Source organism: Canis aureus, chromosome 21 (assembly GCF_053574225.1).
Source record: "Canis aureus isolate CA01 chromosome 21, VMU_Caureus_v.1.0, whole genome shotgun sequence".
Classification (NCBI taxonomy): domain Eukaryota; kingdom Metazoa; phylum Chordata; class Mammalia; order Carnivora; family Canidae; genus Canis; species Canis aureus.
Window position 1 is genome coordinate 23,107,901 of NC_135631.1, and position 20,356 is coordinate 23,128,256.

At 39.0% G+C, this 20,356-nt stretch overlaps 1 protein-coding gene and 1 long non-coding RNA gene across 4 annotated transcripts in view; one reads left to right on the forward strand and one right to left on the reverse strand.

Annotated features, from left to right (window-relative positions):
• The first annotated feature begins 83 nt into the window (after nucleotides 1–83).
• Nucleotides 84–20,356, forward strand: part of PDHX (pyruvate dehydrogenase complex component X) — a 63,774-nt gene continuing 43,501 nt past the window's right edge. The window contains exons 1-2 of one of the 3 annotated variants that reach the window (XM_077863564.1): nucleotides 84–289; nucleotides 15,073–15,153. In XM_077863564.1, the coding sequence (XP_077719690.1) occupies nucleotides 130–289; nucleotides 15,073–15,153 (241 nt within the window). In that variant the 5' untranslated portion in view covers nucleotides 84–129. Of the gene's footprint in view, nucleotides 290–4,754; nucleotides 4,775–7,034; nucleotides 7,094–15,072; nucleotides 15,154–20,356 lie in introns of those variants that run through there. The other 2 variants (XM_077863566.1, XM_077863565.1) reach the window with 2 other exon arrangements.
• LOC144292771 (uncharacterized) overlaps nucleotides 4,599–20,356 on the reverse strand; it is a 46,966-nt gene continuing 31,208 nt past the window's right edge. The window contains exon 3 of the long non-coding RNA XR_013360127.1: nucleotides 4,599–4,752. This is a non-coding gene — a long non-coding RNA (uncharacterized LOC144292771). The remainder of the gene's footprint in view (nucleotides 4,753–20,356) is intronic.

Genomic DNA, 20,356 nt, shown 5'->3' on the forward strand with positions numbered 1-20,356 from the left:
CCTCGCGCCTCTGCAGGCACCGCCGGAGCCCGGGGGCGTGGCCAACATGTCAGGGGGCGGGGCCTGGGAGGGCCTTGACGACTGGGCGATCAGGCTCCGCGGCGGGCAGCCCGCGACGCGGCCGGGAAGATGGCGGCCTCCTGGAGGCTGGGCTGTGACCCTCGGGGGCTGCGCTACCTCCTGGGCTTCGGCGGATGCCGGAGACTGGCGCTGGCGAGGGGCGCATCTGGGTGGCCTCTCGGCCGCGGGGCCAGTTGGAGATGGCTTCACAGCACGCAGCGGCTGCGGGGTGAGTGGTCGGGGTCGCCCGGCTTCTGGGCAGCGGAGTAACGGGCCTGTGGGTCGGGGGCTCTTCGGTTCGGGGCCCAGCTGGCTGTGTGATGCCGGGGCCTCTTCTCGGGGACGGGGTCCGCGGGGCTTGGCCGCGGGGGGAGCGGAGTCCGCCCCCGGGCCCCCGGGCCGCCGGGCCCCCGGTCGGAGGGCTTCTCGGTGACCTTGCCCCGGGGTGTGTGTGACCTGCGCCGCGCGGAGACGAGGCCCTAGGTGTGCTTTTCTTGTCGAGCCACTTCCCAGCCTCGCCTCCGGCCCCCCGAGAGCTGTCCCGCTGCCCGAGGTTGCTGGGGTTCGGAAGCCCCCGGGAGCCGCTCGTCGCGGTCCTCTGGGCCCGTTTCCATGGGGACGTCTTCCCTTCCAGGCCCCTCGGGTTGCCCCGGGCGACCACTCGCCGCAGACTTAATTTGCAGGTGCCCGCGGCGTCACCCGACAGGGGTCCGGAAGGATGCTTTAGGGAGAAGCGTGCGCCTGAAAGAGTGGAAATTTAGGAGGGGAAGTCATCATAGAAAATTGGCATTAAGTAATGACACGAACGCTATTAACAGAAGCCTTTTAGTATTTAACAGTATAGAATACCGGGCATCATCCTCATCCTCATTATTAGGCCATCATCGTCATTATTATTTTTTTATTTTTATTTTCACATGTGGGCAGGGGATATGGCTGACATTTTTTGTGTCTGTGTGATGTATTACATGCCAACCATCCTGGCACTCCGCAGTACGAAAATTTTTTTTTTTTTTATATTTTATTTATTCATGAGAGACCCAGAGAGAGAGGCAGAGACACAGGCAGAGGAAGAAGCAGGCTCCATGCAGGGAGCCCCACGCAGGACTCGTTCCCGGGACCCCAGGATCACGCCCTGAGCTGAAGGCAAGACACTTTAACTGCTGAGCCACCCAGGCGTCCCCGCAGTACGAATTTTAATATAAAAAAAAAAAAAAATCAGGTGCACTAGGCATGCCTTACATACTGTGAGCTACCTGAGGCTCAGAAAATAGATAGATAGATAGATAGATAGATAGATAGATATCAGTTACACAGAGTCGCATGGTGAGATGGGTGCCCTGAGATTTTAAGATTTGGTAATGGGAGCAATTTATTTCAGTTTCTTCAGCTTAATTTTTCATTAAAAAATATCTCTTGGAGTAGTAGTACTTTCACCGTGTGTAGAATTCCCTGTTATTGCCTTTCCCCATTTTATTAAATATTGAGCTTTCCTCCAGCTCCCAGATACTTGGTCCCTGGTGGAGCTCAGCCATCGTCATTTTACAACCTTTGGAGAGTCTTGATGTTTTTGTGTTGGTGTCTGATGGGCTACCCCTTGAGACTCACCACCTTAGAAAATCATGAAACGGTAAAAGCTCAGTGTTGGGAATAATTTAGGAAGAGTATTTTTTTTTCTTCAAATTTTTATTTAAATTCTAGATAGTTAACCTATAGTGTAATATTGGTTTCAGGAGCAGAATTCAGTGAATTGTCATTTACGTATAACACCCAGCACTCATCATAACAAGTGTCCTTCTTAATACCCATCATCCATTTACCCCATCTTCTACCCACCTCCCTCCATCAACCCTCAGTTTGTTCTCTAGAGTCTCTTATGGTTTGTTTCCCTCTCTTTTTTTTTTTTTCATTCCAATGTGTTCATCCATTCTGATTCTTAAATTCCACATATGAATGAAATCATACGGTATTTATCTTTATAGAACTGACTTAATTCACTTAGCATAATACACTCTAGCTCCACCCGCATAGTTGCAAATGGCAAGATTTCTTTTTAATGGCTGAGTAATAATATTCCATGACATATATACATATATATAAAAAACATCTTTATCCATTTGTCAGGCAGTGGATATTTGGGCTCTTTCCATGCTTTGGCTATTGTTGATTATTGTTGTTGTAAACATGAGTATGCATGCGCCCCTTCAAATCTGTATTTTTGTATCCTTTGGGTAAATACATAGTAGTGCAATTGCTGAGTCAGGGTAGTTCTATTTTTTTGACTTTTTGAGGAATCTCCATACTGTTTTCCAGAGTGGCTACCCCAATTTGCATTAACAAGAGTGCTCTTAACCTTGTTTGTAAAACAGATTCTTTAGAGAATCTTTGAATGCCTTAGACCCTCTCTACAGAAAAAGGGACAGACAAAAAAAGTGTATGCAGTTTCAGGGGTTTTCTTTAGAACCAGTTTAAAGGAAAATGGAAACTCACTTAGGCAATCCTCATTTGAAGCATCATGACATTTTACCTCCTTTCCTGCACACCATGAGCAGCATATCTAACTCCGCCCGAATGTCATCTGCTAGAGGGAGGACACCATCCCAGGGGAGCCGTCTTAGTTTCCTAGTTCCTCCTCTCATGTATAAGAATCCTGGTGATTACATTGGGCCCACCAGGATTCTTTTCCCCATCTCAACACCTATTCTTTAAGCAACCTATTTCCTTCTTCAACCTTAATTCCCCCTTGCCACGTAACATAACATATTTACAAGTTCTGGATGTTAGGATGTGGGACATCTTCAGGGGTGCTGAGCGGGGACGCAAGGGTATTATTTTCCCTACCTCAGTAGCTGTTGTTGGTGTCGAAACATCCTGTTTCGTTTTGTGGGTTTTTTTCCCTAATGTGAATCCAAGTTTGTTTCCTGACTTTTCACGTACAGGTTTTTGTTTTGCCATGGTGAATACATGTGGCAGTCCTTGAGCTACTTGAATTACATGGTGTTGGCTCATTTTTCTCTGAGCTTGGTAGAAATTGTAGTTTCATAAAATGAAGCAACTATTTGGTAATCCGTAGACTATGTGAATTAAGTGCACTTACTGAAAAAATTCTACTTTCATCCATCCATCCAGGATCTTAAAGTCTGCCCATGGGAGTCACCCTTGGAGTTTTGGTTTCCTTAAATGGTGTGTATTGGCAGCATTTTCATAAGCAATGACCTATGCCCTGTACTTAGCACCATCTGTGAATTAGGAAGTGGACCCTCATCAGCCACCGCACCACATCTGCCAGCATCATGATCTTATACTTCCCAGCCTCCAGAACTGTAAGAAATAAATGTTGTATAATTATAAGCCACCAAGTATTTTGTTACCGCATTCTGAAGGGACTAAGACACTGGGCAATGGGGTCACTAACTCAGAGCACGTGTTCACAAGAAAGGTATACCACTGAATAAAATTTGATCTTTTCTGGCAAGAAAGAAGTTGGGGGAGAGGGTTTGACTGTAACAAATGGTACTGACCACTAAGGATGTACCATGTACCCTTCCTTCTCAGCACTTTACATGACAGCTTGTTTAGTCCTCCCAGCCACCAAAGCTGTGCTCTGATGATAGAACATAGAACAATTTCAGCCCAGTGCTGCCTGACACCGAAGCCTGTTTCCTCAATCCCAGTCTACCTCAGTGTCTGTGGTGGCTGAGCCATAGCCATCAGCAGAACAGTGTCAGCATGGTGAAGCTTTGTTCACCATGTATATATTCTATGTGAACAGCTTTTTTTTTTTTTTTTAATGAAATGAAACATTTTAGTAACATGCATTATGAAATAGTATTTCAGTGATAGTTGTGATAATCTGATAATTGTAAGTTTTTAAGAACAGTTTAAATTCTGAACTGTGTATAAAGGGTGGTGGAACCATTTAAGAGAGTTAGAGCATGTGTTAATGCCCTCCCATCTGTAAGTTTCTAATTGATATACAGTTGACCTTGGAACAACATGGGGGTTAGAGGCATTGACCATGTATAATTTTCTACTGTAGATCTGTGGATAATTTTTGACTGCCCGAAAACTTAAGTACCAGTAGCCTACTGTTGACCAGAAGCCTTACTGAAAACATAAAATTGATGAAGATATATTTTGTATGTTATGTGTATCATATACTGTATTCTTATATACCTAACTTTTTCTTAAATTTTTTGGTTAGGCTATGTGGTTTGTCTCTGAGTTTTTTCAAATTATTGCAAATCTACAAAAAATTTCCCAATATACTTATTTTTTAAAAACCTGCAATTAAGTGGATCTGCAGAGCTCAAACACGTGTTGTTTGTGGGCCACCTATATTCGTAAGTGTGCCTTGTTGTCTTGAGCTTCATTTCATTTGCCTTTTCAGCAAAATGTGTAAACCCCCAAACTTAGGCATGTGTTGATTTTTTTTTTTTTTTTTTGCTAGACTCGAGTGGTGATTTCTTTTTGTCCTGTTCCAATATTGCAGAATAAATGGATTCAAGTAGAATTTTAATTTTATAATTTAATAGCGAGAAGACCGGTATTGGAAGCTGAAACCTCTTCTGTCGTGTTTGGTTTCTCACACTTAGAGGAAGTAGTTCTACACCATTGGCTACCGACAGTTCTGGCCAGCCTCCTTCCAGATGCACCATTGGATACTAAGTGTATGAAAGAATCAGCAAACTCCTTAAACAAAATGGAAGGAATGGTGATTTTATTTTATTTTATCTTTTACTTGGTAGGCAGTACATTTACTATAGCTAGTGATCTGCTCAATACTTTACTGCAATCAAGGGCTTTCTTGTATTACATGAAACATTTTACGGAAGAATTCAGGTTGGCATATTTATAATTCAGGAGAGCTTCTTTGGCAATCTCTAGTGCTGGTTTTTTTGGGGGCACCAATCTATTTGAAAACTGATAAAAGCTCTACCACTCTCTGAGAAGAATGTGTACATGCAAAATTTTCTATGTAGTTCCAGGAAACTCCTGGGTCTCCCTGTAATTTATCTATAAACACTGCCTAGTCTCCAGGCTATTTCCATAAACATTTCTGTCATTTCCTGTGGAAAATAGTGCTTCTTTGCAAGGATATTTACCATATCTGAGAACAAGAAATGTATGATTTTGTGTAGGGATTCCTATTATAAACAAATGGCTAGAAAATACATTTATATAAAGACAGTAATTTGAAAATCTGGATTTATACTATTTTGTCAAATGGACTGACCTCCCCTGTGGTTTGAAATTTTTCTCATTACTTATGTGCTACCCTTCTGAGTCTTTCTGTAGGGCCTGGCAGAGAATAGATGGCAGTCAAAAAATGGGTAATTTGGGGAGAACTTACTGACAACTTTCTGTGAATTCAGGCTGTAGAGATGATGCTGTACTAAGGGGTATTTAGAGCAAGATGCTGTCCCCACTCCCAGGCATGAAGAGGCATGGGAAGGGAGCAGTCGCCAGAGCTAGAAAGGATGGAGCCTGTGGGCAGGACCTGTAGTGGAGGGGTATCCTTCAGTTAAAGGATCCAACAGCCAGGGTGACCCCACAGGGAGTGAGCTGGGGAAATAAATTCCCTGACCTCCCTCTCCTTTCTCCCATCTCCTGCTTATGCTGCCCATTGGCTAAACCCAGGTGGAAGCCTGAGCACAAGCAAGCCTGTTGATGAAGTACACACAGTGGTATCAGGAAAGCTGACAAGTAGTTCTAGAACGGCAAATGGGAGATCTTTTCCCTACCCTCCTGACTCACACCTTTCAGTCATTGTACTTTATACTTCAGGTGAGTGCTGAAGCAACCAAGTACTGTATTGTTTATAAATATGATGGTTCTTATGCTGAGATGGGGGAAAAGAGAGAGTATAATTTTTTATTCTTGGAAGAAGCAAGTGTAGTTTCCCTGGATTGTGGCCCAAGGCTAGTAGTGCTGTGCCCAAGAGTAAGCACAGGGTCTAAATAACTGACCTGGTGTTTAATGGGATTTTTCTGTATGCATTTGAGAATCAAGTCTACATAGTTTATAAGGCTCTTTGGGCACTTTTGATAGGAAGAAAGATTTTCTTTTTGGAGCTGTGGCATCTCATTTTGTTTTTTGTTATTTCACGTGTGCTCATTAGAGTCATCCCTGACTCCTGACTTTCATATGGTGCATCCAGTCTATCAGAAATTCCTGTTGGTTCTACTTTTTAAATGTAATGTGACCACTCCTCACCAACTCGCCTGGTCCAAGCTACCACAACCTCTATTCTAGATTATTGCAGGAGTGTCCCAGTACGGATCTTACAGATCTCTACCATCATCACCCTTGGCCCAGTACAGACTGTTCCCTGTACAGCTTTGAGTGCTGCTGCCTTTTTTTTTTTTTTTTTTAAGTAGGATCCATGCCCAGTGTGGAGCCCAACACAAGGCTTGAACCCAGCACCCTGAGATCAAAACCTGAGCTGCGATCAAGAGTCGGACACTGAACCAACTGAGCCATCCAGAGTACTTTTTTAAATTATAAATCAGATCATGTCAGTTCTCTGCTAAAAACCCTCCAGGACTTCTCCGTAAACTCAGAATGAGATCTGAAGTCCTGACTGTAGTTTACAAGGCCCCATATGACAGGAACCCTCCACTCCCCCAGCCTCAGCTCTGACCTCACAACACTTGTCCTCACTTGCTGACTCTACTCCCATATGCTGGCTTCCTCCGTGTTTGAGACATACCAGGCATACTCTGCTCATTCTTTGTGCTTGCTTTTTTCCTCTGTTTAGAAAGCTCTTCTATCAGATCCAGGGATGGCATTCTCCATTCAGCTCTGCTCACTTTATTAAAGGAGGCCTCCTCTGGTTAACTGATAAAATAGTTCTTCCACTATCACTGTGTCCTCTTACCTGCCTTTCTTTTCTTACTCCTTACTACTGCCAGACATGTCATATTTATTTTCTGTTTCCCCTCTTAGAATGTCAACTCCATGAAGGAAGGGGTTTTGCCTGTTTTTATTCACTTTTGCTATCTCCAACCTCTGGAAGAACACCCAACACCTGGTAGGCGCTGAATAAGTATTTGTTGAATAAATGAACAAACCGATCTCCTTGTCTTTCTCCTTCTCTACTTCACTCCTGTGTCATGAAATGATCTTCCAAAAATGTCTCTCATTTCTCTCTACCACTGCTAGAAGTAAAGCCTAACATTTGGAAGATCTAATGGAAGATCCTAGGTGCCTTTTCAATCTCTCAAATAGTCTAAGTGGATAGAGAAGAATAGGTAACAAAGTCATGGGTAGCTTCACTTTGTACTTAAAATCCTTTATTTCAATTCTTCTGTGAAGCTTATAGTTGCGACTGTCTCAAAGCATGTGCAGTTTTTTTTTTCCTGTAAATTATAAATTTGTGAACATTAGTTGTTTATACAGAAATGCAAGCAAGTTCTGTTTTTAATTGTGGTCACTTCTCTTGCTCAAAAAATTTTTTGTGGGGGATCCCTGGGTGGCACAGCAGGGATCCCTGGGTGGCTCAGCAGTTTGGCGCCTGCCTTTGGCCCAGAGCGCGATCCTGGAGACCCGGGATCGAATCCCACGTTGGGCTCCCTGCATGGAGCCTACTTCTCCCTCTGCCTGTGTCTCTGCCTCTCTGTCTCTCTCTGTGTGACTATCATGAAGAAATAAATAAAATCTTAACAAAAAAAAAAAATTTTTTTTGTGGCTTTCCATTGCTGTTTAAACAGCATCAAACCCATTAATGAGGTATTAAGGTTAAGTACTGTACAGTACTGTAAGGTACTATAGACTACTATAAGGTAGTAGTCCCAACATATTTCTTAATTTACCTGCTCACTTTTCATTTGCATTATATTTTACTCTCCAGCTAAACTGAACTATAATTCTCACCTTCTTTGCAAATGATGTTCCCCTCATCTGGAATATCTGCTCATTCCCTCACCTTGTTCTCTTTGCCTAGCACAAATTTTTAAAATTATTGTGGCAAAATATACATAAAATTCATGATTTTAATTATTTTTATACATTCAGTTCCATAGCATTAAATACATTTACATTGCTGTGCAACCATCATCACCATCTACCTGTAGAACTTTTTCACCACCCAAACTGAAACTCCGTATCCCCTAATACATCCCCTTTCCCCCTCTCTCCCCAGCCCCAGGTGACCACCATTCTACTTTCTGTCACTATGGAACTTGCATATCCTGAGTACTTCCTATGGGTAGAATCCTGTAACATTGGTCTTTTTGTGTTTAGCTTATTTCACTAGGGTTCATCCGTTTTGTTGCAGGTATTTGAATTTCATTCCTTTTTAAGGTGGAATCATGTTTCATTGAATGTATCTACCACATTTTGTTAATCCATTCATCTGTTGTTGGACATTTGGGTTGCTTCTACCTTTTGGCTGTGACAAATAATGCCTCTGTGAACATGGGTGTACAAATATCTGTTCAAGTTCCTGCTTTCAGTTCTTTTGGGTATATACCCAGACATGGGAGGCCTGGATAAAATGGTAATGGCATGTTTCATTCACGGAGGAATCATTGTTTTCCATAGCAGCTGTACCATTTCACTTTCCCCACCAACAACGTGCAAGGTTTCTAATTTCTCCACATCTTGCCAACACTTGTTTTCTGTTTTTTTTGATGATAGCCCTTCTAATGCGTATGAAGTGATACTAGCACAGATTTTTTTTTTTCCTTTCTTGATCAGCTAGTATTCAGCTCTCAATCCTCTGCAGTGTTCCTAGGGCATTTCTGTCTACTACCCTCTAGTACATGTGTGTATATCTTGACTGACCCTTTAAACCATAATCCTTTTGAGGTCAAGATTCCGGCCTCCTATTGGTCTGGGGCTAGGATAACAGGAGCTCAGACCTAATTGGCTCCTCAGCTTTGGTAGAGAATGTTCTGACAGCACCACTGAAGGTACATTTGCTGATGATTTTAATGAGAGTTTGGCTTTCAGATGTGTACTACAGTTAAAGCAGATCAAGACTTAGAGCAGCTGTGAGAATGAGGCGGGATTAGGTAAAGGAGAGAGTAGAGTAGAAAGGAAACCTTCACCTTTAGGCGGGGGATTTGAAAGGAACTGATTCAGTCTTCCATTACTTGAGGAAGGAGTTGTAAAGCGGGATATTATGATCCATCTAGCCAACTCTGGGTATCTGCAGAGTCCACCCGCTTCACCTTTTCTGTGCCACCTGTCAGTAACAAATAGCTAATGTTTTGAGACTGACTGACTTTTTGTTACAATGTACATTGTAAGAAATAAAAGAAATAAAAAGCACTTATATAATATCACCAACCAGAGAACCACTTTTGCCATTTTGGAGGATATCCTTTCAGTCTTTGTGTGTGTACAAGCTAAGCAGGTAGGAAATGGATTATGCCATATATACTGTTTGTGGGCTACGTTTTACCATGGTAGGAGCTGTAAATGCTATTTTTACAAACTATTATTAGCCATGTATTTTCTGCAGTCCTTTGACATTTTAATTTATTCTTATGCTGGTACTACACCAAAATCACTGTTTGAATAAAGAAGACATGTGACAAGCACTCATTTTTTAAAAAATTTGCTTTAGCCACCTTTATTCAAAGATCAGTGTTAATACTATTTTTGGGCCCTGGTGATGATTTTTAAATTACTTGTACTTCATTGTGCTTTATTTCCTCCAGCCTGCAGATGGCAGGATTGTTTTATTTTTGACAGATATTTTAAAGATTAGTTATATTTAATGAGTTCTGGCATTGGAAAGAAAGGTGATTGAATGAGTAGCATCTCTCCCTATTAGTGAAGAAGCAAATTAATGTGAAGAATAGAGAGGCACACTAAGAAAATATTGTATAATTTACTTCTTCACTTGGTCTGTCCAGAATTTTTTGTGTATTTGAGTAATAGTCGTATAAATGGACTAGAGAGCCTGATGCTCAAGTGGTGTCACATGTAAACTGATGAATTTCCTTTATTTTAGTCACAGTGATAGAACTAGATCTGCTTCATATTAACCATAAAGCAGTCTGTTCTGCTTTTGTATTTTAAGAGTTTGCTTATGTTGATTTTTTTTTTTTTTAATCTGGAGATCTTTTAGAATTGATGTATATATAGATCATCAATTTAAAGCTTTGGTATAATTGATTTTACTGAAGTATGAGTGTTTTATTCATAGGATAAAAGTTCTTTTGGGGACAAGAAGTAGAATTAGATTAATATATTTGAAGTTGGAGACAGAAGTATTCTGCAGAAAGATTAAAAGAGCAGATTTGGAGAAATGTAGAAATTGCTTTGAGAAACAGAAAATTCAATGACTGGTAGATAGCTTGTGTGCGTGATAGTACAAGGAGAGCAGCAATACACAAAGCAAAAAATGTTAATTAATTGTGTCATTCTGTTGAAGAACGAAAAAGATTAGGACAGTTTTAGTGACTTTTGAGACTCTACTTTTAAAAATCATTGTTTTAAATATAAACTGGAAATGTACATTGCTGTAGTCATCTTAAAATTTTTAAAACACATTTTTAACTATAGAATGGCAGACTTTGTAAGCCATTAGCTATGAATTTGTTAGTTTCATAGAAAGGAATAAAAGACTAACACTAAAATGACTACCAAAGAGGTAAATTCTCACTAAAATTGGAGTGTATTTTTGAGTATTAATTGAAATAACTGGTATGATTCGTGAAGAATAAAGCACATTTCCTTTATTCTTATTCATAGTTGTCCTCAGTTATTAGTAGGAAATATAATTGGTGCTCATTTCAAGGCTGCCTCAGTTTGACAGGAGGAAGATAGTAGGACGCACTACTTACTGGAATGAAAAGGGAAGTTATATTTAATTTCTAACGAAATAAAAAATACCAAGTGTAGGCCAAAGTTCCAAGAAGTCTAGAAAAAAAGCCCATACTATCTGAATAGAATTGACAACAGCTATAAGGGGGAGATATTAATTTTGTTCAGCCTGTCACTCAAAGCTGATTTGATTGCATGCTTGCTTTCCCACTAGAAAAATATATTTGGAAAATATATGTATACTCTTCCAGTCAAAAGAGAATATACTAGAATGCAACATGTACCATTATTATTAGTAAACTAATGTTTATGTTTTGAAGTGGTTTTCTGGCATGAAAATCTGAGGGTAGATTGGCTAGATTAATCAGAAACTACATTGCACATTTTACTTTCTATAGTAAGCTAGTGTAATCAGTCAAGAGATAGTACCAAATTAGAGAGATGTCCAAAATGTCTTTCTTTGGTTTTTGTCACCTTCATTTCAGAGTAAGGATAGTGATCTATTACAGAATTTTTATATTTTATTGTCATTATTCAGAGAAGCAATTTCAATTCATCCTTGAAGGGTGGCTGTATGAGGAATGATTATGTTCTTTTTATTTTTAAAATATGAAAATTTTTGAGTTCTTGATGTGGTAATTTGGAAAATAATCCTTAATAAATACAGAAGTTTCATAATGTAGTCCTTAATGTCAGGAATAATGGAAAAGTGAAGGTCTCAGAGGTGAGAGACTATAATAGAGATAGAATCATAAAATAAATATGAATTGTATCATGGCAACTGGAACCAAGGTATAAAAATACTGAAACGAGATTTTGTTTTCAAAGACTTGATTTAGTGTTTGTCATAGATTGGAATCTGGACATAAAATCATTGAAGTTCATTTATTTTGTTGCTTTAAAGTAGAACTCTATTTGATATAAATTTCATATGTGTGTGATTATGAAATATTCTATCTCATAACACCAGCCTTGAACTTTTTGATGCAAAGAATATAGTGGGCCTTTTTTTGAAGCTGTGTTTTTCAAAAAAGGTTGACTTCTTATCATGGTGCTAGAAGAAGGTAATTTTTTTGTTTGCTTTTTTTTTCAACTCCATTTGTCAGTATGAGCTTAAAAAAATTATGTGTGGAGGCTTGGACTTGCTGAATCTTTTGAAGGTAAATGTTTTTATTTTCTACATCAAGCCATGAGAAAATGAAAGAGGCATATAATGTAGAGGATAAGAAAGCTCATTTTATTATTTCTAAGTGGGGTTAGTTTATCAGGCTTTGAGAACTTTTTAAGAATTCTTGTAATTAAGCAAAGGCTTGTTATGGTTCAGATTTGGAGATGCATCACTAATGTTAAGTTTGCCTGTGTGTGTTGTGTTTTCCTAAAATGCACATCCCTGAATTCTAATTCACTTAGGAATCTTGCACTATGGATGGCACTGCACCAAGGTCTTGCATAGTAGTTTGCATTCTTTTCTACTCATTCAGGATTTAATGTGCCTATTTTAGTCCATGAGGATTTATTTTACTGAAGAAAAAAATGCGAAGATGTTTTTAAGCCATACTACAGTCATGGTTTGAATTTCAACTAGGTGTAGCTGGGAAATTAAATGAAACTGTTGAGAAAGTGTGTTTTTTTTTTTTTTTTTTTTTTTTTTAAGATTTTATTTATTCATGAGAGACTAGAGAGAAGCAGGCTTCTCGCAGGGAGCCCAACGTGGGTCTCTGGGTCTCGATCCTAGGATCCCAGGATACTCCCTGAGCTGAAGGCAGACGCTCAACCGCTGAGCCACCCAGGCGTCCCGAGAAAGTTTTTGAGAGACATAAAGCACAGGAGTTGATGGCCGATGTTCACCAGTCTCTTCTGTGATAACTGTGTTTTAACAATAAATCAGATTTTAATATTAAATATGGCTTATTGATAATACGTTAATTATTAATAGATAATAATTAAAGATTTATCAGGAATTAGGAAAGTCACTGTGGCTGTTTTTCCTCCCTTATTTTCAAGATATTATGCACCTAATGAGTACCTGCTTTCCTCTACATACAAAATATTCATTGTCAGTAGTAAAAGTGGTTTCTTAATACAAGAATTTTTGTGAGCACAAGGTAGGGAAAGTGTTTGTTGGGACATTTGACTGAAGATATGTTCAGATGGACTTGAGATACTGGATTTGCTGTGTTTGAATTTCTGGGTGTGTTGACTATGAATAACCAGTGATTAATTGATGATCCATATTTGTAAGGGTCCATATTTGTAAGGATCATAAATTAATGGTGAGAAGTAGTGCAGTGTGTAGAGTATAGCCTTGAGAGCTAGGCAAGAAGAATTCAAAGCCCTTAATTGGTGGCTTGTACTTGTCTCATTGACGAAATAGATGTGTTGACTTAGAATTTGGTTTGGACTCCACCGATTTTGGGGTATTAGGAGTGATAATTCTACTTTTCTGTCCTTAAAGTTTGATATTCATTGAGAGAGAGGCAGAAAAGTCAGATGGAGCTCAAAGTCACAGTTCAGTGTGATGGTTTTGTTGGATTAGAGGATGTGACGAAGATCTGTGGCCTTTTACAGTTGGGCTTCCCAGTATAATCCCATTTTTAGAGTTTGAGCTTCTGTTGAGGACAGTTTATGTATAGAAAGCAAACACACATAGCTGAATTGCTTCCTCACACCAGGTGGGCCCTGATGGCAGGAACAGAGGTAGGCCTGTTGTCTGCCTTTGAAAGGCAGGTCCCCTTATGCCTTGGGCATGGAAGAGCTGAAAGGAAAGTGCAAGTTCCTTAAGGGGGGCAATTTTTTTTTTTTTTTTTTTTAAAGACTGTATTTATTTACTTGACGAGAGAGAGCAAGCTAGAGAAAGAGCATGTGTGTGGTGGTGGGGGTCAGAGGCAGAGGGAGAAGCAGACTCCCTGATGAGCAGGGATCCCAGGACCCTGGGATCATGACCTGAGCTGAAGGCAGACCCTTAACCAACTGAGCTGCCCAGGCACCCCAAGGCAGGCAGTTCTTAAGAGAAAATGAGAAGAAGACTTCTCATTTCAGGTTTGTGTGTCTGGTGGAGAGAGGATAGAAGCTTTTCTCCAAATGTTTCGGAGATGGAACTCCTTTTACCATGAAGCCATTGGAACTCTCTGCTTGAAGTTACTGTAAATTAGTTTAGTTTCCCAAAGGAAATATTGAACCTCCTCTAACATTAGTGGTCAGTTCCCTTGCTTTTAACCCTAAAATGTCAGTGGGAAAAAAAGAACCCCTATCCTGTGCTCTTGCACATTTGAAATATATTAGATGTACTATATAGTGTTTTGCTTTTTTTGGGTCAGAGAGTTGAATAATCTGAGGAGAGAATAAATAGGTTCTGTGGAAGGTTTCAGGGACTGTAATTTTTTACTGTGACTACTGCAAGGAGCTGGTATATGCTATTAACTGCTTTATTAGTATAAATGTTATATGAGTTATGAGTTATACCAGTTATGTGCTCTTGGAGTATGGTCCTGGACACTGGACAACTAACTGTTGGGAAAGCACATCTGGACAAATATCTAGAGTGTGCTTTTTTTTTTTTTTTGATATCTAGGGAGAAAGTAGCTGTGTTTCACTGAGGGGTCACCCTGGTTTGAGTCTACCTTTTTGGATTCCAGTTGAAATGTTGTATGGAACACAATCTGAGATTAATTTAACCATGCAGGTTTGCTTGCCTGGTCCTGTTCAACAAGGCAAATCTTTCACACTTAAGGCAAGAACCTTTGCTACTTGGATAGTGTAATAGTAGAGGAAAATAAAAGATACAATCAATTTCTTAAAGTCTAATCTTGATTACTTTGTTGTAGGTTATCAGAACCCTAGTTGTTTTTCTTTTTTTCTTATTTGTCTTTTCCTTTGTTCCTTGTAAATATTTTTTTGCAGTGACAACCGTGAAGGAGAAGGAGGTAAAACATAAATCATTTTTTTTTTTTTAATCTTACAAGCATCTGGCTTGAAAATACATGTAGAGGATTGGGGAACTATGAAAAAGAAATTGAAAGTATTCCAAAAAGAGTTTTAATTTTTTTAAAAAAATGAGAATTTTACATTTCCTTACTATTTACTGGATGCTTAGTTTGACCACTTGAGTCTTTTAGATTTTGAAATATTTTCTTTCTCAAACTGAATTTGATGTTAATGTATTTGAACTTTTTATTGATGCCTCATGAGGAACATTCTTTTTTTGTGGCTAATCTTACTTTTCTTCATTTTCAGCTGATCCCATTAAGATACTGATGCCATCACTGTCTCCTACGATGGAAGAAGGAAACATTGTAAAATGGCTGAAAAAGGAAGGTGAGTGGGTACATTACTAACACCTTGTGTTACTTCATAGTTTTGGATTCTTTTCCAATCAGGTGTATTGCACAACACGATACAAATCATATCCTCCACTAAGTTTGTTTAAATAAACTTTCCCCATGGTAATACATAATGTAGCAAAGGTTTTCTGGGTTTAGCCTCTGTCTTTTCACAAGCAGAGAATGGTAAAATATTTTGAGACATTTGTTTTAAGTTTTTATACTTAGCTTTTAGTTTCAACATCATAAACTTGTTGATCCCCTTAAGTTCACTGTGGCTTTATGATGATGCTATCTATATATGTGTGTGTGTTTCCTGAAGCAAAGCAAGTTGATTATAAATTTTATTGACAAGAACAAATAAGTAAGCATAATAAAACTTTCAAAAGAAGAGCAGTAGACAAGGATTCTAGCACAACTCGATAGTAAAATGTATTATATTTCTATCATACAGAGGGGCAGAGGAACAATTCATGTGAAGGCATCTGAAGAAGGAGGCTTTATATTTCTCGTGGCTGCTTTTTTCCCTTTTTTTCCCCACCTCTGGTCATTGCCAAATGTGTCAGAGTAACCTTCTCCCATGCAGGTATTGACTGGGGGTAGCTTTTTCAGCACTCGATACAACCATCTTTCCCTGTGCTTTACTCATTGTGCAACATGTTAAACTTTTGTGGAAGAAAGAGGATGAATCTCTAGTCCCTGTTAGAGATTGTTAGATATACAGAAAAATGGAGCAGATGGTTCCCTGTAGTCATTATTATGCTTCAGCTTAAGAAGTGGTGAACCAGGTGTTAAAAACAGAATGAGGGGAGCCTATGGATGACATGGCTTAGGATGCCATGTCTGATTCCAGAGAGTAGCCCTAGTAAGGACTTGTATGTGACTCACCAGGCACAGAGGTCATCCAGACAAATGCTGCTATTGAGTGGTCCAGTTCAGTGCTTTGTAAAATAACATTGAATGAGTTTAGGTAGTGGGCAAGAATTCAGAGTCTAACAGTTATGCTGTGATTCCAGGAGAGAGAGCCATTCATGGTATCACTTTTCCCAGTGATGACAAAGTATGGGGACTGGGAAGAAGACTACAGATATTTACTTCTGAACTGTAGCTAAATGAACTTGAGAGTTTAGGAGAAGGCCTCAGTTCTTTGAGGGAGACTGGGATGCTAGGAAAGGCAGCAAGGTAGATTATAAAATGGACCTCACAGCAGGAGCTTGGGACCATGGATTAGACCAGCATGGAGGTTAGGAGGTATGATACAATGAGGCTATCCAGATGACTGTGACTGGCTCTTGCTGTGCAAGGTATCACGTCTGGTTGGAAGCATTACTTAATTTTGTTCCTCAGGGAATATAGCTTGGTATGTCTTTCTCTTTCATGACTAGCATCGTAATTGGAACACACCTGGCAACATAAGTGGTTGATCAGTAAATTTGTTGGCAAGGGAAGAGTAAGCCAAAAGCAAGAAATGTGACGGATGAGATACTATTTGACCTGGTCCTTGTAGAATACATGGATTTTGTTTGTTTGTTTATTTGTTTTTTAAAAAGTGAGAAAAGACACTTTGAGTAATGTATACAATTTGGCAAAATCTTGGAAGTGAGATGTTATGACATATATTTTGGCAATAGTAGGTAGTTCGGGCTGGATTAAGGCATAGTATGTATGTGATGTCAGATAGATTATAGGAAGGATCTCAAATACCATTTGTTAGTTTATCAGTCTGTAAGGGTCCTTATCCTAAAGCCAAGGTGTATCCACACTCATGATTATTTTATAGGAGGTGATTTCTGTGTGCTTTCTTGAGTCTTGTTAGATTACACGGAATGGAGCAGGCCCTAATGGCACTCTGATATCAAGAGCAAACTATAGATGATTTAAGTAGTCCCTTTTGCTCATTCACAATTCCCTGAGGACTTTGGGTCAGTATGACCATCGAAGGAATGAGGTAAGGCTTCTGCTCACTACTGGATAGAAAATTATAAAACAGATTTCTTAATGGTAAGTAATGCTTAAATACAAAAAAAGGGGAATCATCAAATGCTAGTAGCATCCACAGTGATGAGTGGGAGTTGGAGCCAGGTGCTCCACTGGTCCTGAGATAGAAGAAGAATAAATGAAATTAGGACCAGGATTTTTGGGGGGCAGCGGGGGGGTGGGGGGGGAGGGATAAAAAGAATTAGGTTTAGGCTTGGATGTGGTAAATTTGAGATGTTTATTAGACATTGAAGTGAAGGTGTTGAATAGACAATTGGTTTTGGATTTGAAGTTCATGAGTGAAGTCTGACTCGGAGATAGAAATTTGAGAGTCATCAGCATATGGATGGAATTTAATGCCATATGATAACAAGCAGATTCATTTGTTTGATTTAGGATCTGTATGGAATAAGAATGCCTACTTCCTTGAAAGTTTGCTCTCATAGGCCTGTCCTCATGAGGCTTTCAGGTTCACATTTAGAATACTTGCATTTTCTGGGAACCCAGAGCAGGGGTAAAGTGGTTCTGGGCTGATAATCTTCCTGAGTTACCTGGCAAAGGCCATTATTATGGAAGGACACAGCCTCCAGTCCAAGCCATACAAGATTCCCAGATAAAGTCCCACTTACAAAGAGTTCACAATATCAAATTTAATAACATACATGATAGTCTTTTAGGAGCAAAAGTCATGAAGCATATAACAAGCAGCAAGACTAAACCTATTAGAACTTCAGTTAATTGGAATTATTAGATACATGAAAATATATGTTTAAAATGACTAAACATGTAAGACAAGGAATGGAAAATCTGAAAAGAGACAGATATTCTCCAGAGAGTCTAGGCAGATTTGAAAAGGACAAACAGAACTTCTAAGAATGAAAAATACTGTCTTTAAAACTAGAAAACGAACAACTCAAGGTTGGATTAAAGTTTGAGCAAAGAATTAGTGAACAGAAGTTGTATGCAACTTAGTTTGCATGCAGCCTAGAGAAAGCAGTAGACAATATGAACAAGAAGTTGAGACATGGGGAATCAAATGAAAATCATCCAGTAATCCAGTAGCAAGAATTCTAGGAACAAAAAGAGAATGAGAAAAAGGTAATATTCAAGACAAAAGTGCAGAGAATTGTCTAGAATTTGAGGAAGACATAGATCACATAAGTGAAAGAGCCAGTGCTTCATTAGGAAGCACTCTGAGCAATTGGCTCTGCATGGCTGCTATCTTTAAAAATAATTATCAGTATCTAAGAAAGTTTCGCCTTTATAAATAATGTAATCAATTGGAGTCTATTTTTAGGTTTCTTTTTTCTGATGAATTACAGAGCTTTTGCTATTTCCACTTTCGATATGACAGAGTGTTGGTGTCATTACATAATGATTCAGACACGAACAGCCTTTTCAGGTTATTATAAAAAGATTAAATTTTTTCACATTTTGAGGCAAGTAGATAAGAGGGATTCTTTGGACCACATTTATCTTTTAGACTTCTAGCTCACTGGCAACTGGCTCACTGGCAATCTAAGTTCTTCACATCCACTAGAATATGGAGAATATGATGAAGAGCCAGGAGACATATGGTCTCATCATCCTGTTCTTTTTTCCTTTTGATTACACTGTGCTGTTTTCACATAGGGTAAGCCAGGATGTGTTTAAGCCCCTGGAGCATGTTTCCCTGAAGGTTGCTCTTAAAATTGTGTTCTGCCAATTGAAGAGAAACATTTCTTTACTAATATATTGTAAATAATTGAGAGTAATCTTAATTTTTGGTCCTCAGGAATTCACACTATTCTTTCTTTAAGTTCACCATGTTTATGATTCATTGTGAGCTTTTGAGCATGACTTACTTTTTTTCATTAACATTTATGTACAGTACAGTACATTTATGTGACTGTATGTCTAAGTTTGGTGCTTGATACGTTTCTGATAGCTTGGTTAAGTCATTCTGTATTAAAAACATTTAAAATCTTGCCTCAGACTTTATGCTTTTTTCTCTTATTAGCTGCGTTTTAAAAAATTTGATCTTGAGATCTTTTTAATGCATGGTCACTCTTATTTGAAACAATGAGTTTAGACCTTCAAACATTAAGAGGATTGAATTTTTCTTCCTAAAGAATAGTGATATATCTAATTAAAAGTCTAGTTTATTTTTAAGCAAAGGCTAATGATTTGATAACCTTTAATGGATAGCAGTTTGGTCTTATAGACTTTTAATGTTTCCTGAAAGTTGGAGACTCTGTAATTCACAATTACTAGTGTCATCGGGGGAAGGGGCAGTTAGGGGTGTGTATGTTTTAAGCTAAGGTGATAAAGATGCAGCAAAAGGAACTCTGGCCTGGGAATCATGGTTTGTCTTTTGGGGTTCCCGCTCTGCCATGAAATATCCGGGGGTGAGTTGAACTGACTTCAGAATTCTATGATAACTCAGTTTTGTTTTGTTTTGTTGGAGTCTTGATAATATGCAATAATATATAAATTTTTCCCATCTTTGCTGATCTAATGAATGTTAGCGAAGCATTTTTATAACAAGTATTACAATACCTAATTTCAGTCTGGGGTTAAGAAAAGAATATGGATTATAAAATTTGTGGAGAAGACACAACAATAGGTAACATGCACAATGTTAGAATCTCTTGAAAGGTGAACTGAACTGTAATTCCACATCTTTGTTTACAAGTGTGTTATTTGGAGAGAAAAATGTGTTTCAGATATTTTCAGTTTAATTGACATGGATATAGCTTATTTTTTCACCAGTTGAAATAATCTGCTAAAATGACAAAAGGAAGAAGACATTCTGGTTCCCCCCCCTTTGTGAGCGATTACTTGAGGGTATGAAAAACATTGTTTTCTTTCTTGAGCTATTTCAGCACATACCATGAAATACTGGAACAAAACTAGGTTGAGGCAGTATGGCAAGTATGTACTTAGTCCCAGTACTGGAACATAGACAAGGATGTGTGTCATCAGTCATATTTACGGCTCTTAATGTTTTCCCTCAGGGACTGTCATTTTATGTGGACGTTCCTTCTGTCATGTGACTGCGAATTACAACTATCTCAGATAGTTTTTGTGTAAGTCTTTAGACTGTATCTCATTGTAGAGTATAAGATTCTGAAGTAAAGCGTTTTGAGGGAGTTTATCAGTGTTGGAAGTGTTATCCGTAGGTACCATTGTGGTGCTATAATGGGTCTGGGTTCTCCTGTAGAAGAGCTCTGATATCTGTT